The sequence below is a fragment of the Mytilus trossulus genome, chromosome 7 (assembly GCF_036588685.1).
Source record: "Mytilus trossulus isolate FHL-02 chromosome 7, PNRI_Mtr1.1.1.hap1, whole genome shotgun sequence".
NCBI classification, from domain to species: Eukaryota; Metazoa; Mollusca; class Bivalvia; order Mytilida; family Mytilidae; genus Mytilus; species Mytilus trossulus.
In genome coordinates this window covers 63438188-63465646 of record NC_086379.1, presented here as the reverse complement: position 1 = coordinate 63465646, position 27459 = coordinate 63438188, and the positions used below count along the sequence as shown (strand labels likewise).

The following is a 27459-nucleotide window of genomic DNA, read 5'->3' as shown; positions in this document are numbered from 1 at the left end:
ACAAAAGAACACAGTCACTTTTACGTGTTTCTACATTAAAGAACCTTTTTTCTGTAGCTGATGTTGCTATAAAACTGGTGACCGTTGGAACTGATTTTTGTTAGAGGACCTTTATATTTATTCTAATCTCTTCATGTGTTAATAGAATAGTTTGTATCGTCGGTGTAGCTTGGTCCGGTTTCTTGAATATTGTTAATGAACCCTTTGCAAATAAATTCCAAGACTTTTAAACATGCAACACAAAAAAGTAAATGCAACAAACACAATAATAAGTAAATAAATTATGTACATCTTCTAGAATGATGAAGGGTGTCTCTATCTTGCTACGGTCATCTCGGCGTAAAATTTGTAAATGTACTTCAATATTGCCAACATAAAACCCGCCGAAAATAATCATATACGTGTAAAGCGTTGATATATTGTACTAAAATTTACGACAACAGAGACAATTTTTATTTTACTGTTGGTACAGTTTTACGTTTTGGACAGGGTGTTCCTTTGAGAACTTTTTAAAGAACAAATTTTGTAATCATACCGGTACTTGCTAAAGGCTTGGTAATTAAGACTTGTTTTTAGCATGACTCGAATATCCAGATTGAATATTCTACTGATTTAATTCAAAAGAGTTTGGCAATTAGAATTTAGTTGCAAAAAATAAACACATCTTTCAATATATTTTTTACAAAGGATCGTGGAATAATCTTTATCGTCGGTAACCCGGTGTTTCAATATTAAATTACTATTACCAAGGAGGTTATATCTCATATAACCTCCTTGCTATTACTTTTTCAAATGTCTATAACATTATATTATTGTGCGCTACAACTACAAGTCATAAAATTCTCTAATTTTTAATCATTTTAAAATTTTCCTAGTATCAGTTCCCCAAAAAAATAATATTTGATTTGTTTCCTTTCTGGATTAGTTTTTAGTATAAAAAAAAAACAGACGCACGTGTTTTTTTTTCTGACTATAGCTCATTAGAATTAAAACAGTATCAAATAGATTGAGCGAAACCTTAGATATTGTAACTTATGTCATTGTAACGCGATTGGTGATGAATTTCATTACACTTTGCAGTGTAGTTCTTTGGCAAATTTTCGAGCACAATATTTGGATACTTTTTTCTTGCACAGATGTAACATACTAAAATTTGAAAAACTATTTCAGTTAAAAATTAAAAATAAGTTGAAAAAGCTGTGCAAATTTATCAGGGTTATAACTTTTCAAGTGAGTCTTCCTGGTTAATCACCACTCTTCTTTACTATACTGTTTATCATGTATTATTTGATATTTTCATCTCATCTTGTCATGTGTGTTTGTGTTATGTTATATGACTTTTGATGAACTTCTTTGTACCATTGTAACTTTATGGTGTTTAAGAAATAAAGAATTTTGAATCTTGAATAGGCGCAGACAAAGTACCATCAAAGCTTTAAAAAGCCGAAAATTCAGAAAAGATGTGACAATATTAAATGCGGCAATCTGTACTATGAACTGGTCACTATTTAAACTATTATACTCCCAGCTTTGGAGTAGAAAAAGAAAACATTAGTGTTTCGATTTATCCAACATTTCTTAAACAGCAAATAAACCGAAAATGAACGTATTAATGATGTTTTATTTTAACACAAAAGTCTATGAAAAATTATCTTTCCATTCAAGTTACTGATCTAGCAGCTGACTGAACCATTTAGACTAGTTTTAAAATATATCATTTGAAGCCTAACATTTTTTTCCAGTCTCAATGAAATCGATTGAAACTAAAAAAATGTGTTTAAAAGTATAATTTGTCTCACTGTGATCGTCGTTTAGGTTAACATCTGACATGCCTTTCCTGGTGCCTCTTCGGGGAGTTTTTTGAAATTATGTTATTTCATGTGTTCCATAGAATTGTTACTAACGAAGTGAACTGCGCATGTCTTTTCGTTAGTTCCGGATTTGTAAGGAAAGGAAGATCACTTGCTCCTCACTCAAACATTAATCATACACATATTAACACACAAAATGGCTTTAAAACGAATAAATAAGGTACGTATACACAATAATAAATAAACTAAATGTAGTTCTTTAGGAACTGAAACAAAATTTGAACAAATAACAGAAGTATTTTCTTCGAATATTGTCTGGTTTCCGCCATTTATTCAAGTTCACGAGCAAGGCAAGTTTTTCCTTCTTATTGTTAATCAAGTGTAACATGTTTTGTTTTTATTAAAAGGATTTAATAAGTATACATCTTAATGTATTTGTGTTAAGGTATGTACGAAAAGGTCTGCGCAGTCAAAATGTTACAGTTATTAATAGTGAGCACCAGATAAACCAGGGGGACATAACCGGTAATTTGGAAGGTCCAGGAAAGGTTTTAAAGTAAGGATTATTGGACCAAATTTCTGTAGTTAGGATTCCATATATTTAACTATCACATTTTTCTGGAAATTGGTATTCCTAGCCTTTAGGAAGAAGTACAAATGTATTTACTAAAATTTTGATATAATTTCCAGGAGACGTGTATATTCATGCAAAAGGAAACCCAAATATATGCAAAAACCATGAGTTCTTAATGTTTTTAATCACTATCTTTTGGGTTATTTACCCTTATCTGATTACAGTCGTCGCTTAAATCTATTTTTATAATATTGATGATTGGAAATGTCCTTTCTTTCTAAAAATAGAGCGTTGCATCAAGTAGCTGAAAAGGGTAATGTTGGAATTTTCCGTTGCTCAAAAGGTACACATGTTTAATAAAAACATTTCGATCTTCTTGGCTTTAGTCCAATAAGCGTTTGTCATGGTGTCATATTTTTTTCGAATTGCTTGGGATTTAGCATTATATACACATTTGTACAATGTATAATGAATTAAAACTAAATGTAAATGTCTGGTAAAAATATAGGACTAGAAGCATGCTTTCAGCTTCTTTTTGAAAGCTAAGGAAAAGTTTTGATGATAACAAGACTCAGCTAGTGTTTTTAGGAAGCGTCCATACGACGCACGGCATGTTTGCGTACCTTAACGAGAACATTGCTAAAGCGATAAACACAGAGTTTCCTTAAGAACGAAATCAGTTGAAAAAAATGAAAGGCTAAATCGATATGACATGATATGTAGTTGGAAAGCATCGGAAACCAACATTTCTAATAAGGGACAACTCAACCCAGATTTATGTTAATTAGATTAAACACTGAAAAATATTCAAAGTATGATTTTAGTTTATATATTTTTTTTTTCATTTTGGGTTAATAAGCGAATACACATATCCATTTTTTTTACGTCGATGCAGCTTGACACTTTCTTCGTTTCGGTCTAGTTGTTCTGTATGCTTAAGATAGTTGTCTTATTGGCAAGTGCAGTATAACATTGTCATTTATTTATTTGATGTTGCAGAATTATTTGTAAATTTAAGTTGAAGGTGGTCTCTGTCTTTCAACCTGGCAGAAAGTTTAAAACGGGACACAAATTAAAAGTACAATTGCTTGTCAGTGAATAAACCAAATAAAGCAGCTATTACATATTCAAAGAACGAAACATATTTAAGATATCTGGGGTTGATATAATGTGATTATAACATGCCTAAATATTCAATATTGTGTTGATGAAAAAACCCAATACATTAAAGAGCTTGGTGGTGAAAACCCCAATTTAATATTTGCTTGAGGGGTGAATTGTAATTGATAATGCAATTAAAAGCTTTATCACTCAAGTCTCAACTACATAAAAAAATGGTGGGTAAAAACCCCAAATTGTGAATTCTTATCTTGAGTTCTGTGATGTACCTGCTGATTTGTGTAAAATTGCCAAGTCTGCACCAAGAGCCTGCAGCATAGGCATTGTTTTGTAGTGTACTCACCATTTGAGTTTCAATGTTGCCATACAATTAGTTTATATTAAAGTTATGGTCTTTTTTATGTCAGTCTTAGCTGTTAGCTGATCAACATCCCATTTACTAGATAATTACTCCTAACCCTGTGGATAAGCCCTTTGATAGACTGAATACACAATGTAGTTAACATTGTTAAATATAAACAATAAACTGAATAATTATGCCAAATCACATGTATTGTAAAATTACGACATATTGTCAGGTTCCCTATAAGAGGGGTCCATATGTATTGCCCCCCCCCCCAAATTAAGGTACACCAAAAAGTAACAAAATTTCATAAAACTTTTAAATAGACCACTAACCTATAGCTACAAGGTAAGATTTATTCAGAATGGCCCACTGCATCTTAAGTGAAAGTATAAAAAAGGTTAATTGTGTAATGTGATTTTTGTCATGACATCAGCCAAAAAAATGGATAAAGAATATGGGAAAATCATTAAAGTTGGGTTCTTTTTAATAGCTGTAGCAAAGGAAGAAGTGCACCACCACAAGATTTTTTTCATCAATTACTTACTTCAAGTCATATCATATTTTAAACCCCCAAACCAGGTTAAAAATATAGTTTAATTCTTGATATTTTTGGCTCCTCATTATGATGTTTTTTTTCCAGGAATTACAAGATTTAGGCAGAGACCCCCCAGCACAATGCTCAGCAGGTCCAGTAGGGGATGATTGTAAGTATAGCTACATGTCAAGAGACATCCAAAGACCAACATAATTATATCACAGTAATGTACAAGTTAAGTCATATACATGATCTGCATAAAATGACTGGAAGGCACAATATTTATATGTTTTTATACGACCGCAAATTTTGAAAAAATTTTCATCGTATATTGCTATCATGTTGTCGTCGTCGTCGTCGTCGTCCGAATACTTTTAGTTTTCGCACTCTAACTTTAGTAAAAGTGAATAGAAATCTATGAAATTTTAACACAAGGTTTATGACCATAAAAGGAAGGCTGGTATTGATTTTGGGAGTTTTGGTCCCAACATTTTAGGAATTAGGGGCCAAAAAGGGCCCAAATAAGCATTTTCTTGGTTTTCGCACTATAACTTTAGTTTAAGTTAATAGAAATCTATGAAATTTTGACACAAGGTTTATGACCACAAAAGAAAGGTTGGGATTGATTTTGGGAGTTTTGGTTTCAACAGTTTAGGAATTAGGGGCCAAAAAAGGGCCCAAATAAGCATTATTCTTGGTTTTCGCACAATAACTTTAGTTAAAGTAAATAGAAATCAATGAAATTTAAACACAATGTTTATGACCACAAAAGGAAGGTTGGTATTGATTTTGGGAGTTTCGGTCCCAACAGTTTAGGAATTAGGGGCCAAAAAGGGACCCAAATAAGCATTTTTCTTGGTTTTCGCACCATAGCGTTAGTATAAGTAAATAGAAATCTATGAAATTTAAACACAAGGTTTATGACTGTAAAAGGAAGGTTGGTATTGATTTTGGGAGTTTTGGTCCCTACAGTTAAGGAAAAAGGGGCCCAAAGGGTCCAAAATTAAACTTTGTTTGATTTCATCAAAATTGAATAATTGGGGTTCTTTAATATGCCGAATCTAACTGTGTATGTAGATTATTAATTTTCGGTCCTGTTTTCAAATTGGTCTAAATTAAGGTCCAAAGGGTCCAAAATTAAACTTAGTTTGATTTTAACAAAAATTGAAACCTTTGGGTTCTTTGATATGCTGAATCTAAAAATGTACTTAGATTTTTGATTATTGGCCCAGTTTTCAAGTTGGCCCAAATCGAGGTCCAAAATTAAACATTGTTTGATTTCATCAAAAATTGAACAATTGGGGTTCTTTGATATGCCAAATCTAACTGTGTATGTAGATTCTTAATTTTTGGTCCAGTTTTAAAATTGGTCTAAATTAAAGTGCAAAGGGTCCAAAATTAAACTAAGTTTGATTTTAACAAAAATTAAATTCTTGGGCCTCTTTGATATGCTGAATCTAAACATGTACTTAGATTTTTGATTATGGGCCCAGTTTTCAAGTTGGTCCAAATCAGGATCTAAAATTATTGTATTTAGTATTGTGCAATAGCAAGTCTTTTCAATTGCACAGTATTGTGCAATGGCAAGAAATATCTAATTTCACAATATTGTGAAATAGCAAATTTTTTTTTAATTAAGAGTTATCTTTCTTTGTCCAGTATAGTAAGCAAGAAATATCTGCAGGATTTTTTTTAATTGGAGTTATCTTTCTTTGTCCAGAATCAACTTAAATCTTTGTTATATACAATATACAATGTATATTCACTTTTTACTACCAACTGATAAATTTAAATAATCTTTACCATTCAGTGATAACAAGCAGTTTTTTTACATCTTAATATTTTATGATTTATTTAAATGAGTAGTAATTGTTGCAAACTCCATTAGAATATTTTAATTGAAATTAGTTTTGGAATAAGGGAAAGGGGGATGTGATTAAAAAATTGGGTTCAATTTTTCTCATTTGAAATTTCATAAATAAAAAGAAAATTTCTTCAAACATTTTTTTGAGAGGATTAATATTCAAAAGCATAGTGAATTGCTCTAAGAGAAAACAAAAATTTTAAGTTCATTTGAATACATTCATTCTGTGTCAGAAACCTATGCTGTGTCAACTATTTAATCACAATCCAAATTTAGAGCGGAATCCAGCTTGAATGTTGTGTCCATACTTGCCCCAACCGTTCAGGGTTCAACCTCTGCGGTCGTATAAAGCTACGCCCTGCGGAGCATCTGGTTGTAGTTTAAGGTTTTCATGTTGATAGACTTTACGGTAGATCATTTGATGTTGATACAATTTGTGGTCTAAATATATAATGTATTTATCTAACTTTTTAAAACTTCTATCAGAGGTACATTTGTGTGTCGATTTGATGAAATGAAATACATAAAAACTCACCCAAGGGAAGTAAGATATACATGTTTATGTCCTTTATGAATAAGACGTCTAAAAACAAACATTCAGCCATTCATCAAAGAAAATTAGAAAAGTGGGAATATGATTTGAAATTAAATTATATGGCATAGGAACATCTTAGAGCATTTATTGATGCTCTTCATCAAAACGTCAGTGTTTTTTTTCCAATAGTTCTGGGACTCTGGCTGAATTCTTTTGAAGAATATGTTGATCAGAAAAAACACAAATGGTACAATTCCTTTGTGAGATGTCGTTTTGACTTCTGTACATACACGTACATGTATATATTGATCTTTGAAAAAAGAAAATCCAAACAGAAAAAAATGTATCTAAGTCATTAATATTTGCAAAGGTTATTAATAATTATTGTCATTAGGCTTTTATTCTATGTTTCATAATGATTTTGATTAACTTATTTTCAGTATTTCATTGGCAAGCCACAATAATGGGTCCAGTAAGTATCTTTTTGATATTAATTACATACATACACTAGCATGTACTTTAGTTTAAAGAAAATAAAACCAGGTTTCCCAAAATATATGGTAGTGTGAATTGTATCTCTCTCTCTCTCCCCCTTCCCAAAAAAGTGTGATGAAATAGCTCTTTTCTTTTACACATTCAAAAATCATCTGGATCTAGATAACCTATCTATACATAGCTGGGTATGAACAAGTGTCCCTGCAGTTCCACTAATGCAACCATAAGGAAACCAGCAATCATCAATGACAAGTTCAAACTCAAAAACAACCAGACATCAGCTTTAAAATTTTCACGATATAAGATTGATGAAAAAATACATAATAAAAAAATCATGATCTACCGACATTATTTTTGGCAGACAGGAAACAGTAAACAACCTTTATTCTGCTCTTTTATTTTGCCCTATGGGCAATCAAATGGTCTTGTCTACACTATTATGAATTTGATTCTATGATATATAGCAACAAACATGCTTTTTAAGAAACTGACAAATACACAAAGGGTCTTGTCTACACTGTTATGAATTTGATTCTATGACATAAATCAACAAGAGACTGAGTGCTTTTAAAAACGGGCAAATACATTGTTCAATTCAGGTTTATAAAAAAAAGCTTAAACCTATCGATTATACATGTTTTAACTTTGTATTTTTTAGCCTGACAGTCCATATCAAGGAGGAGTATTTTTCCTTACAATACACTTCCCTACAGACTACCCATTCAAGCCTCCAAAGGTAAGAACAGGCCACTTAGTTTTTTCACCAATCGAAAAATAAAATCTAAAACTTTGACAACTGTATGACTTTTAATTACCTGAGGTCTTAAACTGTCATAGTTATCATAATAGCTTTTCTTACATTTTTTTTCATTTTGCAAATCGAAATAATAAAATTTGAGAAATAATTTCGTATGGCGAAAAGAGAATTTTTGCAAAAATCCTGTTAAAGGATTGATATTTAACTTTCCAAATTTGCATTATACTTTACAAACAACACACATGGAAGATAAATTTCTGTCATCTGTTTAATGTGTTTTCTGACGTTGATAAATTCAGTAAATTACTTATAAATGAATGGATTCCTTGCACCATTGTATTTACATTGATCAATAATTAATTAATAAAGCCTACAACATAAACTGTGATGTTTTGTATATATTGTCCATTTCAGGTTTCATTCACAACTAAGATATATCACCCAAATATAAACAGTAATGGTAGCATATGTCTTGATATATTACGTTCACAATGGTCTCCCGCTTTAACCATATCTAAAGGTAATGTATCTTTCTCATGATAAGGACTATTCCATTAAAATGAATAGGGACAGGTTAGATGAAGATTTAATTTTTTGACATGTCCATTTGCTAAATGTCTCAAAGCATGTTGGTTGTTGGTGATTTTGAAGTCTCTTCCTACATATCCACATTCATTTTAATAGTAAAGCCCTTACGGCAGATCATCCACTCAATTGAACATCTCTTTTTAGTTCAGTAGAACACACCATACCTGTTGCATTTAAATGTTTGTTCAGTTTAACTATGAAGATTATATGTTATTTCCTGTTTCATGTTCCATTATGTACTCATCCCCATAAAATGTGATTATTTTAACAGTGAAGTAAATAGATAAAATAGTAAATAAAATGTATTACATGTATTTCTTATTTGAATCACTGTTAAGGGCATACAATACAGAACTTGCCAGAAGTGAGATCAAAACATTGTTTTCTTGTAATTCAACAAAAGTCAATGTTAATATATGCACTCTGATACTCTTAAAATTAAAAAAAAAACAATTTTAAAAGTTGATACATTTTCTATGAATTAATGATTTTTTATTTAGGTAGATGTTGAATTGGATAACTGTTATTTATCTGGCTCTTTTACTGCATTGTATGTCCTTTTGTGAATTTTAATAACTCTACTGCAGACACAGACAAACCACACTTGTGATGTTATAGATAACTGGGTGTAAACAATTAATAGTATTGCACATTTTAAAACTATCAATTGTAATTCAAAACATACAAACTCATTTCTATGCACCTCAGAACAGCTTAAGTATGTTATTGTATAACTATAACATGTAATCTTCACAACTTTTACTTGTGCATTTCATTTGTTTTGCCCATTACATTTGCTTGAATTACAGAACGTAAAAATTGATTTCTGAATGAATGGATTCATGGTAGGTTGTGTTAATGTTATTATTTTGTAGGATCATAAAAATCATGTTCAATTATATGAGACAGGTATGGATGTGTCATCTTGTTGTCTGATACTCCTGGAATTTTAACAAAGTGGTACATTTTTAGTAAAATGAATGGGATTATACTCCTGTCTGTTACCTGGGTACCCAACAGAAAAGCAAGTCTAGCAAGCGCTCATTCATATCATTATTCAGGCCTGTAGCCAGGAATTTCTAAGGGGGGGTTTGTTGGACTCACAAACTCGACTTCCACAATGACAATTCAAACAGAACATTGACTTCAACAGTGCTTATTTGTTTTCAAGGAGGGATTCGTCCGAACCCCACCCCCTTGCTACGGGTATGTTATTTATAGATTCATTTCATGATTATGTTATACATGAAAGTGTCTGTGAGGTGTGAACTTAAGTTAACAAGATCTAAGAAAAAGGTGTGAGAAAACCTATTGTAGCCAGGAAGACACAACAATTTAATGTATTTTATGTTCAGATACAAGCTGGCTTAATTTTGATATGTGCTAATATAGGCTTGCTTAAAGTTTAAAAGATTAGACTACAATACATTGTTTTGCTTACAATAACAAATAATATATATAATGAAATATAACTGCAAAATTATGCAATTTGCTTCAGTACCTCTTTGAAATATCCACTTTAGATGCAAATGAAAAGAAGTGAAATTTATAGGTTTGTGTTCGTCACTATGTGTATAGAGAGTTCAGTATTGTGACTCTCAATGTGACTTTTAATGAAATATATCTTGAATTATTAATTTGGTCAAAAATTAGATTATCTGTAACTGTTAATGTAAGATTTATTCAGGAGTTCAGGACACTCTGAGATTTTCCTATTCATATTTCATCATCCAGTCTGCCTTTTAATTTAGATGAATCCCTAATATTTAAACTTTACAAGACTTTGATATCTAGATATTCTTGGGTTCAATTCCCCCCCCCCCCCCCCCCCCACACACCCTTTTTTTGAAGCTTTTTCACACTTGAAGTTGCAAGACTATTTTAAACTTATGATATATACTGTTTATACAGATTGTATAGTAAAGATAGTAATGTTGATTCATATAAGCAGTGTTCTCCTTGGAATATTCAAATAGCACTGTTTTCCAAAAAAATATAGTACCGTGGTCTTTATACATTCTATTATTAAAATCATCCTTGATAGCATAGTGCTTTAAGGCCCTGGGGAGAACACTGATATAAGTTTTAATGTAGGAAGTGATATAAAAATGAAGTAAGCATCAGAACCGAGTTATTACTTTTTCTTGTGTGTTTCAGTCCTTCTGTCCATCTGTTCATTACTAACAGATCCCAACCCAGACGACCCACTTGTTCCAGATATAGCTAGAATTTATAAAACTGATAAATCCAAGTATGCTGATACAGCTAAAGGATGGACAAGGAAATACGCTCAATGATTCTACAAACTGCATACATTTGATGGTGTATTGAACATGTTGAAAGTTTGGACAAATTTGAATGTCTATTTACTGAAACAATGAGAAATTTTTGTGCTGAATTGTACAATTTTTTTAGATGAGGAAAAATTAAAATACCCAAAATTTTCCTTGATGAGGCATGATTCAACTTTTTTTACATCGACCATCATGCATACCGTAGTCATTTCAATAAACCTTATCGCTATTTGGAAATCAGTCACGATTGAACTTTTTTTGTGTCATACAACACCCACTTTTCCATTGTGGTGTCAGATACTTGCTAATATGACATTAAAATTTTACCAAAACATTTGTGATGTACAGTAATAGTGGACAAATAGTGATAAGGTGTATTTTTTATAAGCCTGGGACGGGACGTATTGTGGTATACCGTTGTCTGTCCGTCCGTCTGTCTGTCGTCCACACTTCGGACAATAACTCAAAAACGCTTTCACCAATTTCCATGAAACTTAAGTTAATTGTTTATATCTATTGACATAAGCTCCCTTTCGTTTTTTTTTTTGTTTCAGATTTAAAGTCTTGGATTTATGGGGCTTTATTCATAAAAAAAGGGGCATTTTTAACCCTTCGGACAATAACTCAAAAAGGCTTTCACCAATGTCCATGAAACTTTGGTGAATTGTTTATATCTATTGATGTAAGCTCCTTTTTAATTTTTATAAATTTCAGAATTAAGTTTTGGATTTATGGGGCTTTATTCATAAAAAAAGGGGGATTTTTAACACTTCGGACAATAACTCTAAAAGGCTTTCACCAATGTCCATGAAACTTTGGTGAATTGTTTATATCTATTGATGTAAACTCCCTTTCAATTTTTATAAATTTCAGATTTCACATTTTCTTGTTATGAATTTTTATGCTTAAAAAAGGGGGAATTTTCCAATAAAAGACAAGGTAAAAGAGCAACGGGCGTATTATGTGCTAAAGCACAGCCCTTTATTGTTAGTTGCATTTTGTTTCAGACTAACTTTTGTTTTTATCCAAGCCCCATAAATGTTTTCTTTCAATGTTTTATGTTGTCCAATCTGGTTTCTTTGCTTTCAGGATTTTTCATGCAAATGTATGCAGCTGTAGTTACATAAAATCATTTCCAATTTCATCACCTTGTCCAGTCTTGCTGTCTATATTCCTAGGAATCAGAAACCATAGCTTTCAATGAAATATTTTTCAGAATGCCCCTGCAAAACTTTTCTTTTTTTTTGTTCTAATAGCGATCATTTTTGCATCATTTTAGAATTAAGTTTGCATGGTTGTTGTGATCTTCAGAATTGAAAATCTATATGTTCCAAAAACAAGGTTGTATTCATCCTTTAGATATAAACCTTCTCTCATATATGGAGGTTTAATGAGGATATGCTGCAGTATTGTTTTCATATTTAAAACATTTCCTTCCCTTCAATTAAATGAGATCATTTATGACTTTTCTGCATGAAATGTTTTATTTCGATATTATGAATGGAAGGAACTGTTCTGACTACTGTGGATTCATTATTATTCGTTGAATCCCAAGTTTCATTGGTAAAGATGAACCATGAATTTAAATGTTCAATGAAATACAAATTTTTATGAAGTTGTAATAAGACTTTGGCAAAACCACAAAATCACGTATCTATGAAAACGCATGATTTCCACAATCCACGAAAATTGGTAATCATGATAATAAATAGATCCACAGTATATTAAAATGTATAGCACCTATATGTCTTCAGAAAGCAGTTGTATAAACAAACCGTAACCATTTGATGTTACAACTGGAAATCTTTTCTGGATAACTTAAATTCTTCATATATTTTCAGTTCTTCTCTCTATTTGTTCCTTACTTTGTGATCCAAACCCAGACGACCCATTAGTTCCAGACATAGCCAGATTGTTTAAGACTGATCGTAAAAAATACAATGATACTGCAAAAGAGTGGACCAGGAAATTCGCTATGTGATTCAAAACTTTCCATGGATAATTAACTGACATTTTTTTTTTATACAACATTATGATATAAAATAGATTTGAAAATATATGAAGAATTTATTTGGGAAGTAAATGAAAATGGACAATGACTGATAACTTTATATGCACTAACACATTTTTGTCCAGTCATTGATTGTTTTGTACAAGTACATATTTAAAGATGCTCCCTATGAATTGAATTGTATGTACATATTTATTATATATTTATCATTTCTAAAATGCTAATTATAGCTTTTCGTCATCATTAAATATGTACTTCAGTTCATTTGCTCCCAATTATTGTAGTAAAAACTTTGCTTCTAAAAATATTATTGAACCGTTGGAAATTTTGGTTAAGAACATAAAATGATGTGATAATTTATGCAAGTCTGTGCACGTGGTTTGTCTAATTATAATACCTCACAAAGTGTGATATGGTTTTTACACAGAAAATACTTCTGGTAATGAAATAGTATTTTTAGAAGTGAAATGTCATACAAGTCTATGTTACCTTTGTTTTTTGCATGTCCAGTCAGTCATTTGTGTACATGTACAGTAGTTGTTTCACACTCTACACAATTTATATATGTTGACATTTTGTAATCTTTATTTTCATGCTATCATTATAATTGTATAGTGGAAGTTAAGGAATATTTTGACTATTTTTTCAGTGCTTCTGTCCATATGCTCGCTCTTAAATGACCCAAACCCAGACGATCCTTTAGTACCAGATATTGCCAGAACGTATAAGACAGACAGACCCAAGTATAATGAAATAGCTAAAGAATGGACACAGAAATATGCTACGTAAAAATGCTAAATGATAAACATTGTTTTGTGGTACGATAAATGACAAAAGCGAATTTATTGAAAATCTTGTACAAGTGCTAGATACTAAAATAGTGCAGGAAGACTTTTTTCCATTTTTATTGACATGTTTTGTTTTTTAGTCCATTTGTAAGAAGTTCTTACAAACAATACAATATTGTAAATTTTACCCATTAGATATTGTGAACATTCAAACTTATTCTTTTTTCAGATTTTGGTACACAAATTATTCTCTGCCAGACCTTTTTTATTTTCTGTTGGTAAAGAGAGTTAATGATTAAAAAAAGCTTATAAAACTTGTGTTAAGTCTTTGAATATATGCACATGATTTAGATATTTGTGAGGAGCTGTGGTTAATGGCATGCAGAATGTACATCATTGTTACCATTGCAAATGTTCAAGTTCATTATAAGTTTATTTAAATCAGACATGCTTTATAAATGTAAATCAATTATATGTTCAAGTAAATAATAAAATTTGAGTTTTTCCACCATCTTTAAAGTGTTCTTTAATTCTTCATCAATTCCCTCTCATTCTTAAGCTATTGCCTTTTTGACGTCAAGCAATAAAAAGAAATCAAACATGCTTATGGTATTGATTACAATTATTTTTGTCAGTTCACTAGAAAAAAAACATTGAAAATCTTAAGAACAAATTATTTTACTGTGCTGCTTATTCAAAATTTTATCCCCCGTAAAAGTTGATAACATTTAAATAAAAATATTAATGTGTACTGTATGCAAAGGGTTAAAAAAATCTTCTTTTTTCTTTTAACTATGAAAAAATATTGTACAGGTCTAGCTTTTACAATACCACAGAATTTAGGAACATATTTTAGGATGATCAAATTTGTGTTGTTATTAAACTTGTTATATCTCTATATTTGTAAAATGTGTTGACAATTTATGTAAATCATACAAACCTTGCAGAAATAAAGCAAACAGAAAAATATATCTACATTTAGGATTTTCAAATTAGTATTTTTCTTTAAAAAATGTATGGATAGTTTTTGTATAATTTAAATCTGCTTTATACTTGATGCAATATTTCACCCTAAAGTTCTCCAGGTTTATGTAAAACTATGTACATTTCAGTGGTTGCAAACATTGTCACCAGTCATGTTTGAATAAATATCTTAATTCATATTTTGTCTTGTTTTTTTACAAATTGAATATATATAATGGAAAAAAATCTTCAGATACCAAGGTTATTATTTTGTATGCCTGACATGTGTTTTGTCTACAAAAGACTCATCAGGAATGCTCAAATAAGAAAAGTACAAGGCCAATAGCAAGTATAAAATTGAGAAAGGAAATGGTGAATATGTCAAAGCGACAACCACCCGACCATAGAGCAGACAACAGCTGAAGGCAACCAATGGGTCTTCAATGTAGCAAGAATTCCTGCACCCGTAGGTGTTCTTCAGCTGGCCCCTAAAAATATGCATAATAGTACAGTGATAATGGACGTAATACTAAACTCCGAAATATACACAAGAAACTAAAATTTAAAATAATACAAGACTAACAAAGGCTCCTGACTTGGAACAGGCGCAAAATTGCGGCGGGGGTTAAACATGTTTATGAGATCTCAACCCTCCCCCTATACCTCTAGCCAATGTAGAAAAGTAAAAGCATAACAATACGCACATTAAAATACAGTTCAAGAGAAGTCCGAGTCCGATGTCAAAAGATGTAACAAAAGAAAATAAATTAAATGACAATAATACATAAATAACAACAGACTACTAGCAGTTAACTGACATGCCAGCTCCAGACCTTAATTTAACTGGTTGAAAGATTATGTCTTCATCATATGAATATCAGGCACAATCCCTTCCGCTAGAGGTTTAGTATCATACTATCATAAAATATATGAGAAGAACATAACCCGTGTCATGGTTTTGTTAGTTTCTGAGGAGAATACTGACATTTTTGTGCTTTATAAAGAATATTTCCATAAAAAATTGGATGTGAAATACCTGAATGTATAAGATGTCCGCATGTTGAGTTATATTTGCCAATTATTTCCTTATACCGGTGATAAAATTTAGTAAATGTTTTGATCCGTTTGTGATATATTGAAAACCCTGGTGTAATAAAAAAAAAATTTAATTTTTTTTTAGTATAGATTTGAAGTGTTTTAATGGGAACCTTTGTTCCCTATTTTAGAGTTTAAAAGGAGTAGGTCCGGTAAAGGCTGATTTTGGCCTCAAATTTCAAGTTCATCTGACAAAAGATTTTGGACACTTTTTAAACACTTAAATGTCTATTTCAATTGATTTAATTATTTTTTGTGAAAGTTTTAAGCTGATTCACTCATTAAAAACGCTCCGATTCTAGCTTAAATATGAAAAATCTATCAAATATGCCAAAAACTCACTTTTCAGATGTTTTTTGTCAAAAATAAAAGTGGCTGCATCCGTGTTCATCCTCGACCTTTAGATATGTGATGTATTATCATTGAACCCAACTTACATTTCAATATAAAGAATGAACACGAATGCGGCCACTTTTATTAATGACGGAAACCGTCTAAAATTTAACAAAAATGGAAAAATTTTGAAGATTTCAGTAATTTAGCATGATTTACTGATATACCAGATATATGTGTATGGTAATGCCAAAAACCGCCCATATTTATGTAGCAGATGCATTATACTTTCCAAAAAATAACTTTAAACAAATTTGTAAAATTGCTATATTTTAGGGCCAAAAAAGAGTCTTACTGAACCTACTCCTTTCTGTGTTGGTTTGTTTTTGGTTGTCCTGGAATTAGTTATAACATTAATAATTTTACTTTAACCAAGTTATGAATTCATTTATTAGCTTTTACTATAAGAATATGAATTTCTATTATGGAAGTAGAAATTCCATTATAAACAATAATTTTTCACGAAGAGTTGAAATAAGCATAAGAACAACAGACACGACATGAAAAATCATAGTTAATATAAAGGGATCTCCATATTCACTATGCATGATTGCTGAAAATATTGAATATCTGGGTCTATCACAATGAGGATAATTGGTATGGTCTTGCCCACAGTTTCAAAATCCATTGGTTATGAATGGCACCACATGATATAAATAAAATGAGATGTGGGTTATATGTCAATGAGACTTAATCTCTCTAAAAACCAAACAACATCAGTATATTTTCTTCAACAATACACTCTATTTAAAGTAGTAATCTGTTGAAAGTTGAACATAATATTAACTATCAAAGATCTACCGCCAAATATGCAATCAAAGGCGGATCCAGGGTGGGAAAGTTGGTTGATGATATAGGGAATCATTGTAGCATGACTGGAGCGGGCTCCCTTAGGGAAAGTTCTGGATCTGCCACTGGCAATACTTTTAATACTCTTGAAAATAAAAACAACTTGAAAGGAGAGAACAAACCAGGAGAATTCTGTAGTATTTAGCCCACAGGGCCTTGTGAGATATTTCTACCCGTTTGTGTCTGTTGTCTATTATCCATAAACTTATAAATCTTATCTTTTAAAGGTATAGAACAACTAATTTTGGCCCAACATAACAAAACATACAAGAAAAGTACATATTTTATACAGACTAGTTTGTACAGATCACTGTTGCTTTGTGAAGTATATATTTGGTTATTTTTATATGACCGCAATAATTGAAAAAAATTTGGTCGTATATTGGTATGACGTTGGCGTTGTTTCCGAAGACATTTGGTTTTCGCACTTTGACTTTAGTATAAGTTATTAGAAACCTATGAAATTTAAACACAAGGATTATGACCATAAAAGGAAGGTTGGGATAGATTTTGGGAGTTTTGGTCCCAACAGTTTAGGAATTAAGGTCCAAAAAAGGGCCCAAATAAGCATTTTTCTTGGTTTATCAATTATGCACATAACTTTAGTATTGGTAAATAGAAATCTATGAAATTTAAACACAAAGTTTATGAACTCAAAAGGATTTTTTTATGCCCCACCTACGATAATAGAGGGGCATTATGTTTTCTGGTCAGTGCATCAGTCCGTCTGTCCGTTTGTCCCGCTTCAGGTTAAAGTTTTTGGTCAAGGTAGTTTTTAATGAAGCTGAAGTCCAATCAACTTGGAGCTTAGTACACATGTTCCTTATGATATAATCTTTCTGATTTTAAAGCCAAACTAGACTTTTGACCCCAATTTCACAGTCCACTGAACATAGAAAATGAAAGAGTGAGTTTCAGGTTTAGTATTTGGTCAAGGTAGTTTTTGATGAAGCTGAAGTCCAATCCACTTGAAGCTTAGATATATGTTCCTTATGATATGATCTTTCTTATTTTAAAGCCAAATAAGATTTTTTCCCATCTTCACGGTCCATTGAACATGGAAAATGATTGTGTGAATGGGGCATACATGTACTTTGGACACATTCTTGTTTGGTCCTGTTTTCAAATTGGTTTACATAAAGGCCCAAATGGTCCAAAATTGAACTGAGCTTGATTTTAACAAAAATTGAATTCTTGGGGTTCTTTGATATGCTTAATCTAAACATGTACTTAGATTTTTTATTATTGGCCTGGTTTTCAAGTTTTCAAAATTATTATATTAAGTATTGTGCAATAGCAAGAAATTTTCAATTGCACAGTATTCCGCAATAGCAAGAAATATTCAATTTCACAGTATTGTGCAATAGCAAGAAATTTTCAATTGCACAGTATTGTCCCTTTTTCAAATTGGTCTACATTAAGGTCCAAAGGGTCAAAAATTAAACTCTGTTTGATTTCAACAAAAAATGAATATATGGGGTTCTTCAATCATGCTGAATATAAACATGTTATCGTGAAGGAAACAAAAGTTCTAATGTGTATATTTGTATTGCAGTAGCCACATTCATGTATAAAGTAACAACAACAAAAGAATGACGTTACAATGAAACTTCCTTACCGACGTCCGGAGGACGTCACGCTAAAGTTCGATGGTTTCTCAACATTCTCCGGGGCCGCAGAAAGTGTCTCAAATATACTGAATGAACTTTTACGAATAAATGAAATGAAATATTTCTTTTGAAATTAATGTCTGATACAAATTAAATAATTTAAATTCACTGTCACTTCACTTGAATATAATTGTAAAATGTCACTTTAAACACTCTCTGATTTTCTCTACGGCATCTGTCTTGGCTCTTCGCTGATATCTTTGTGTCGGTGTAGTTATTGAGTCGGGTTCACAAATCTCCAAAGGATATAACTTGACAATTGGTCTGTTTAGTTTAGAGTTAGATGTTCGGACCGTCGCAGATCGCACAAGGTTATCATTGCCATAGGTAAGTTCTTCAATTACACCGAGTTTCCATGTCGTACGTGGAGAATTGTCATCATATATCTGGACTACATCTCCTAGTTTTACTTTTTGATTGTTATTTCCAGACACTCGGTGAAATTCACGTAAGGAGGTCAAATACTCGTGGTTCCATCTTGCTAAAAATTGTTCAATAAGACGGAATCTCCTTTTCGCTTGATCATTCATAGTTTCATGATTGGTTGTTAAATCGGCACTATAACAGTATGTTTCATCTGTATATAACGGATACGGGAAAGATTTAATTTGTCTTCCATACAATAGATGCGACGGGGTAAGCGGCTCTGGATCGGCAATGTCCGACGATATATAGGTAAGCGGTCTATTGTTAAGGTTAGCTTCAATTTCCACCACTAATGTCTGTAACAGAGGTAAATCTATACATGCGCGTCCAGGAATCTTTTTTAGACAATTTTTAGTTAGTCCAACCAGTCTTTCCCAAAATCCGCCGTACCATGGAGCACGTTTTGGTATGAATTTCCATGTGGTTCCAAATTGGCACAATTTGTCATGTAAAGATTTAGAGTCCGTTAACTTTCGTATTTCCTCCGCGGCGGCAACAAATGTTGTAGCATTGTCCGATATCATAACTCTTGGTATCGATTTCCTGCTTATGAATCTACGAAAAGCTAGCATGAACGATTTTTCAGTCATATCTGGAACTATTTCAAGATGAATAGCTCGAGTATTGGCACATGTAAACAAACATATATACACTTTTCGAAGTAGTCCATCGTCTCCTTTGATGTTAAGCGCACCACTGAAATCGACGCCTGATATAGTAAATGGTTCTTCGGACGATAATCTATCTTTTGGTAGAGGTGGAGGATCTGGTGCTTTGTATGCAACTCCTGTTACTTTTCTACAACTTACACATTTTCGAATTACGCATCCAACTTCTTGTCGTGCTGAAGGTATCCAATATTTTTGCCTCAAATAAGTTACGGTAGCTCCTATGCCGGAATGTAAATTTTCAATGTGAATATCATTTATAAGTAGTTTTGTTAATCTATGCTTTGTTGGTATTAAATACGGGAATTTTGCATTCTCTGGAAGTGGTGCGTTATTAATGCGTCCACCACATCGTATTAATCCGTCTTTGTCCAGATATAAACGTAATTGACGTATCAAACTATGCGTTGACTTTGAACATAAGCTTTCAAAAACATCACTGTATCTTTCGTGTTGCACAGCTTCAATTAACTTCATTGTTGCATTATGTATATCATTTGGTGTTAGATATGTTGTAGTCAGTCTTCTAGTATTAGGAGCTGTATTACGGCAGTTATCTATGAATTTCTGTACGTAACCTAAAATACGCGCGGTTTTGTTGAATGAATGGTATCTATCAACGTTGATTATGTTCAATACGTTGTTCTTCGTCCGTATAATGTCATCTTGCGTTTCTTGATTCTCATAGTCCTTACAAGTTGTGGTCATCACTTTATTGTCGATTTGAAATTCATTCGGCCATTGTTTCTCGTTTGTTAACCAGTCCGGACCATGCATCCATAGTTTGTTATTTTTCAATTGTTCATACGATAAACCACGTGATAATAAATCAGCAGGGTTGTGTTCTGTAGGGCAATATTTCCAGCTATGTTCACATGTGAGCTCTTTGATTTCAATAACTCTGTTTGCTATAAAGGTTTTAAGTTGCTTCCTTGAAGATATCCAGTGTAAAATAATTTGACTGTCGCTCCATAATACACACTTTTTAACGTTCCGTAAACTTGACATTATATGTGAAGTTAACCGTCCTCCGACTAATGCTGCCATAAGTTCAAGTTGTGGTATAGTTAACTTTTTCAAAGGTGCCACTCTATTTTTAGCCATGACAAAGTTAGACTCTTCCCCTTTTACTAAGTACGCACAAGCGCCGTACGCTACTGCGCTTGCATCGGTAAATACATGTAAGGTAGGTTCATCGGTAGTGTCCATATTTTCAAAGTAACGTCTCGAAAATTCAATCTCTGTGCATTTTTTCAAGTCTTGATCGATAGAATGCCACTGCGGTCTAATTTCATCAGGTATTTGTTCGTCCCACCCTAGTTTCTGTGTCCATAAATCCTGCAATAGTATCTTGCTACGCACTGTAACTGGGCTTAGAATTCCAAGTGGGTCGTAGATTTTTGACGATCTTCTTAGTATTTCTCGTTTCGTGATTTGATTTTCTGGTAGCATAGACAATGGTTTGAATCCAAAACTAACACGGTCATCTTTGGTGTTCCATCGTAATCCTAAAACTTTAATACATTTATCTCCATCGTTAACGTTTTGAGATGTAGCTAAATCGTTAAGTGCTGTACAATTCGATGCCCATGAACGTAAGTTGAATCCACCTTTGGTCATCAGTGTTCTTGACTCTTCATAAAACTTCAATAGTTCAGTTGTGGTGTCGAAGCCTGCAATTATGTTGTCTACGTATAATCCATCTATGAGTGTTTCAGATGTATGACTAGACTGTTCACGTAAATGCTTTAATAAGGTCGCATTCAATATAAAAGGTGAACACGTTGCGCCGAATAGGATAGCTTTAAAGCGGTAAGTAATCAACTTTGATGTAGGGTCTGTTGAGTCCTTTAGCCAGAAAAATCTCGTCATATCTCTGTCTTTCTCGTCTAGCGTGATTTGAAGAAACGCCTTCTCTATATCGGTAACAACAGCATATCTATTCTCTCTAAATCGCATCAAAAGTGTTGATATGTCATTTAAGATCGGGGGTTCTTTGCGCAAACAATCATTCAGACTGGGCGTGTCTTGTGATCGACGACAGCTACAGTCATAAACAATACGGATGGGTGTCGTCGCTGAATCTTTCTTGACTGAATGGTGAGGGATATAATGCGCATGTTCTGTGCTTGTTGTTGGGTTGTCTATGCGTTCAATAAAACCTCTCTTTTCCTGGTCGTTTATAATCTCACCATATTTTCTAAGTAAAAACGGATCGTTGCTGAGTCTTCGTACTACATTTTCTGTTCTTCGTCTAGCTATGTCGATGTTGGACGGAAGTGGTTCATGGTCGTCTTTCCATGGAAGTTTTGCTGTGTATTTACAAGTATTGGCATCGTACGATATATTTGTAGATATGAAGTTTTCCAAATATTCTGCGTTTGATTTCTCCTTATTCTGTGGTGTTATTCCTAATGACTCGATTTTCCAGAAGTTTTCTAAATCATATTCCTCTTCTTTGTGTCCAATTAAAATGTTCATCATTGAAGTAGTTCCTTCTGTTGATTTCTGTGTCGGGCCGGATAGCAAATACCCTATTCTTGACTTGACTGCAGTTGGACCGTTGCCTCGTATTATCTTATCTTCCATGAAATCCCAATAATGGTCAGCGCCTATCAATAAATTTACGGAGAAAACGTCATGTCCTGAAAGCGGGTGTGCCAATTTTAATCCGCGCAAGTAAGGTAAGTTAGTTGTCTCGGTAGTATGTATCCGTATCGGTGAAGCTATTTCAGGAACAATGAGTATATTCAGCTGTATGCGGCTTCCGTCTTCCGTGAGTACAAATATGTCAGCGGTTTTCAAATGGCGTATTGATCCGTTACCTCCTCCAAATCCAGAAATTGATATGGCTTCTGTTCCGTTTTGTTTTAGTTCTAATTGCTCCGCTAGACTTTCTGTGATAAACGAGCGCTGAGCCCCTTCGTCGAATAGTATGTTTGCGTCCATACTGACTTGCGCGTTTGAGTGCACCGTAGCTATCGCGGTCTTGAGAAGTACTTGTGAATATGTAGTACAGTGCATTGCTGATGCGGTTTCGGCTATATCTTGCTTATCTGATGAAGCGGGTTTATTATCTTTATTGTTATGATTCGAAATACTGTTGCTAGAAAACGAAGACTGACTCTTATTTAAACAAATACTGGTATGATGTTTTCGTCCACATTGTTTACAAGTTCCTTTAGACTTACAATCTGTAACTCGGTGGTTGCCAAGACAATTAAAACAAGCTTTCTTTTTTTTAAGGATTTCTAGACGGGCTTTTTGGTCAACAATTTTCATACATGTATTAGGGCTATGAGACTCACCGCAATAAATACATGGTTTCCGCGTGTGAACGGCTACCTCACTTCTCTGTGGCTTTCTGTTATTGTTATTGTAGTTATTTTTTGTGTCAGTTTTTGCAAGGTATACTGTGCTATGCAATGTTTCATCTGATTCTAAATTAACTCTTTGTCCGGCTTCTAATATACTTATCTCATTAAATAAGTGTTGTCTGAGTTCATCAAGCGACCACTGTTTTAAACCATGTTCACGGGTTATATTCTCCTTAATTCTACTTGGTAATTCGTTGAGCATAATAGGTATGAGTAATGCACCATATGATTCCTGACTTTGACCTAGTGATTCTAGTCCTCTTATGAGCGTTTCTGACTTGTCATAAAATCTGCGGCATGATTGAACTGTACTATCGGGTGCGGGTAGAGCTAACAAAGTCTGCATGTACGTGTGCGTGATTTTTTGAGTCTGTCCAAATCGCTGGTGTAACAAATCTATTGCTTTACTGTAGTTTAAATTTGTGAGCGTAAAACCCGAAACTGTAGTCAAAGCCTCGTTTTGAAGTAGTGTTTTCAAATAGTTGAATTTCTGGGCGTCTGTTAATGAGGGATTACTGTGAATTGCTGTGTCGTAAGATTCCCAGAATGCTTGCCAATTAAGAATGTTGCCGTCGAATTTAGAAAGTTCTAACTTTGGTAATTTGTGAAATTGGTTGTTGCTGTTTGACATATGAGGAGCGTACATTAGTTGCGAATTGAACGATGCTGTTTGGTTTCTATTGACATCAAAACTCTGAGCTAAGGGGTTAAGTGAACTATCTGTTACTGGGAGTGAATAGCTACGGGCGGTTGGTTCTAGAAATTTACGCATTTTGCGTATTTTTGTCTCTAAAGTTATAGAATACTCATCTGAATCAGAAATTTCCACTTCAAGTTCCTCTTCCGATAATTCACTAATAATTTGATTGTTCAAGTCTGACAAAAATCTTTGCTTATCAATGATCAAATCCAAAATGGTTGAAACTTCGTCTCTGTCAAATTCTTCTTTAGATGTCACATCGTCAAATCTCCGCAAAAGCCTTGTGAGAGCGCTCCTGTGTCCCGAACGTGTTCCTTTTAACTTTGTTGACATTTTCCAGCAGTCACGGCACCATAATATCGTGAAGGAAACAAAAGTTCTAATGTGTATATTTGTATTGCAGTAGCCACATTCATGTATAAAGTAACAACAACAAAAGAATGACGTTACAATGAAACTTCCTTACCGACGTCCGGAGGACGTCACGCTAAAGTTCGATGGTTTCTCAACACATGTATTTAGATTTATAATATTTGGGCCCAGTTATCAAATGGTCCACATTGAGGTCTTCAGGGTCTAAAATTGAACATTATTTGATTTCATCAAAAATTGAATTCTTGGGGTTCTATGATATGCTGAATCTAACCATGTATTTTATTTTGGATATCGGACAATAATAGGTAAATGTCCAATTAAAAAAAAAAATAAGTTCTTAGACCACATTCATTCTGTGTCAGAAACCTATGTTGTGTCAACTTTTTATTTACAATCCAAATTCAGAGCTGTATCAAGCTTAAATGTTGTGTCAATACTTGCCCCAACTATTTAGGGTTCGACCTCTACAGTCATATAAAGATGCGCCCTGCGGAGCATCTGGTTGGAATCTGTTGAAATGGAATTACTAGAAATACTAGGAGGGCATATTTTGCCTTTTGATCAGATCAAGTGCCTGTTTCTGCAGTACGTAACCTCTAGGAGCCAGTGGAATATTGTACACATTTAAAGGTATGTACAAATTTTCATCACAATCCAGGATAAGGTCTACTTACAGTCGCCTACCGACAAAGTCAAAGAAAAATTTTGCACTCTGTCAAACTGTCAATCCAGCAAAACCACTTTCCACATTTTTTTGTTCGCATGATTGACCCAATAGGGCCAAGAGAGCTTTTCTAATTACTTGGCGTCTTGTCCATCATCAACTGTTAACTTTTACAAGAATTTTCTCCTCTGAACCTACTATGCCAAATACGACCAAACTTGGCCTAATTCATCCTTAGGGTATCTAGTTTAAAAAAAAATGTATCTGATGCCCAAGCTGATCAACCAAGATGGCCACCATGGCTAAAAATAGAACATGGGCAGTAAAATGCAGTATTTGACTTATATCTAAACTAACGCATTTAGAGCAAATCTGACGTGGGTAGAAATGTTCATCAGGTGAATATCTATCTGTGCTGAAATTTTCAGACGCCTCAGAGAACCTCATGTTTGGTTGTTTCCTGAATTGGTAATCTTAAGGAAATCTTTTAGTTTTAGGTTATTATCTTGAATGTTATAATAGATGGGGGTAAAATGCAGTTTCGCTTATATCTCTGAAACTAAAGCATTTAGAGCAAATCTGAGATAGGGTTAAAATGTCCATACGGTCAAGATTTATCTAAATTTTCGCACACATCAGACAACCTGTTGTTGGGTATTGCCCCTGAATGTTTTTTTTGCCAGCATGATCAGCAAAAAAAAATGTGCAATGCAGACAAAATGGAGGAAATGGTCAGACAACTCGTTTTTATACGACCACAAAAATTAAAAAACAAATTGGTCGTATATTGGTATCACGTCGTGAAAAACGGATTGTATCCGGATAATCACTTTTGAAAAAGTAAAAAGAAATCAATAAGATTTTAACACAATCGTTTATAACCACAAAAGGGGGTTATGGTCCCAAAGGTTTAGGAATTAGGGGCCAAAGTCAGCATTTATCTAGTTTCAGGACAAAAAATTGTGTATTAGCAATTAAATTGTTCTGATATTGTACCACAATGTTAAATACCATAGGTAGAAGGTTATGATTATTTTAAGGGGTTATTGAGCAAACAGTCTAGGAATTAAGGGCCAAAAAGGGGCCCAAAACAAGCATTTTTCTAGTTTCAAGACAATAATTTGTGTTTAACTGTATGGATCTCTCTGACATTGTACCACAAGTTTCCATGTAACACAGGGAAGGCTGGGAATCAGTTAGGGGTTAGTTTTTCAGAAGATGTAGGAATAGGGGGCCAAAACGAAGCATTTTTCTAGTTTTAAGACAATAACTTGTGTTTAACTGAATGGATATCTGTAATTATTTACAAGTAGGTTCAATACCACTAAAGGAAGGTTGGGTTTGATTTTGGGTGTTATGGTCCCAATAGAAATAAGGGACCAAAAAAGGGGTGCCCAAAATAATCATTTTTATAGTTTTCAAACAATAACTTATGTTTAAGTGCATGAATCTCTCTGAAATTAAACCGCAAGTTTCCATACCATGAAGGGATGGTTAGTATTGTTTTTTGGGGGTTATGGCTCAAAACGTTTCGGAATTAGGGGGGAGGGGGTAGATAAGTTATTTCTGGTCAATGGTGATCGCTTATTTAGCGGAATAAAACTTTAATATCAATGAATTTGAGCATTTTTTTTTATAGAATGAACATAATATCAATTTTTGATATTTTTGTGAAGTTTCCCTTTAAGACAATTTAAAAGCAGTGTAAGGGAGGTAATTCTAAAACATTTAACATATAATATTGGGTAGTTTTGGATAAAACTCTCTTACACTACTTGTATATTATGTATAAAGAAATGTCAGGTTTTGGACTAATTGCAAAAAAAAAAGGGGGTTAGTTGTTTTTTGTTTTTTTATTTCCTAATTACTCAAATTCTAAATTTTTGGAAAGTTAAAAGAAGAAATCTTTTATTGCACAATATTACCCAATAGATTTCTAGAATCTAGACATTTGTTTTGTGTCAGAAACTCATATTATGTCAAAAATTTGATCGCAATCCAAATTCAGAGCTGTATCAAGCTTGAATGTTGTGTCCATACCTGCCCTTACTGTTCGGGGTTTCGACTTCTGTGGTCGTATAAAGCTGCGTCCTGCAGAGCACCTGGTTGGAGTTGTTGCCATTAAAAAGACGATTTTCACCTATTTTTTTTTGCGATTTGTCATAAATGATAGAAAATTCTCATAGATAAAGATACACTTTAAATCACAAAATGATCTACTAACAATTCAAATTTTGACGATATAGTTAAGAAGACTGACTCTTTACAGGAGTGATTACCCTTAATTTGTGTTTTGAACAAAATTTGAAATAGTAAGAGAAACTGAAACAGGCTAAATATTAAGCAATACAAGATCATCTAAACTGATTTTTGTCATGAATTCTATTTAGACAATATACGTATAGTGTCTTGAAATATGAAATTTATTTGTATGAGGCTTAGAAACGGGAAAATGCGAGGTTCTACCGAGCATTTTCCCGTTTCGTGCCGAATACAAATAAATTTCATATTTCAAGACACTATACGTATATTGTCTTTATACTGAAATCGAGAAAAAAATAA

General features: G+C 33.0%; 2 protein-coding genes across 3 annotated transcripts; one reads left to right on the top strand and one right to left on the bottom strand.

Moving 5' to 3' along the window:
• Positions 1–1873: 1873 nt before the first annotated feature.
• Positions 1874–14880, top strand: LOC134725530 (ubiquitin-conjugating enzyme E2-17 kDa). 2 transcript variants are annotated; one of them, XM_063589428.1, is made up of 6 exons: positions 1874–2031; positions 4491–4554; positions 7225–7256; positions 7938–8015; positions 8451–8556; positions 13579–14880. In XM_063589428.1, exons 1-6 carry the CDS (start codon positions 2008–2010, stop codon positions 13716–13718), a joined length of 444 nt encoding a protein of 147 aa, XP_063445498.1. In that variant the 5' UTR covers positions 1874–2007; the 3' UTR covers positions 13719–14880. The 2 variants fall into 2 exon arrangements, with proteins under 2 accessions (XP_063445498.1, XP_063445499.1); XM_063589429.1 differs by having other exon boundaries at positions 12760–14880.
• Positions 14881–18827: 3947 nt separating this feature from the next.
• On the bottom strand, positions 18828–24191 carry LOC134726591 (uncharacterized). The gene has a single exon (XM_063591000.1). The coding sequence runs from the start codon at positions 24189–24191 to the stop codon at positions 18828–18830; it is 5364 nt and encodes a 1787-aa protein (XP_063447070.1).
• Positions 24192–27459: the final 3268 nt, after the last annotated feature.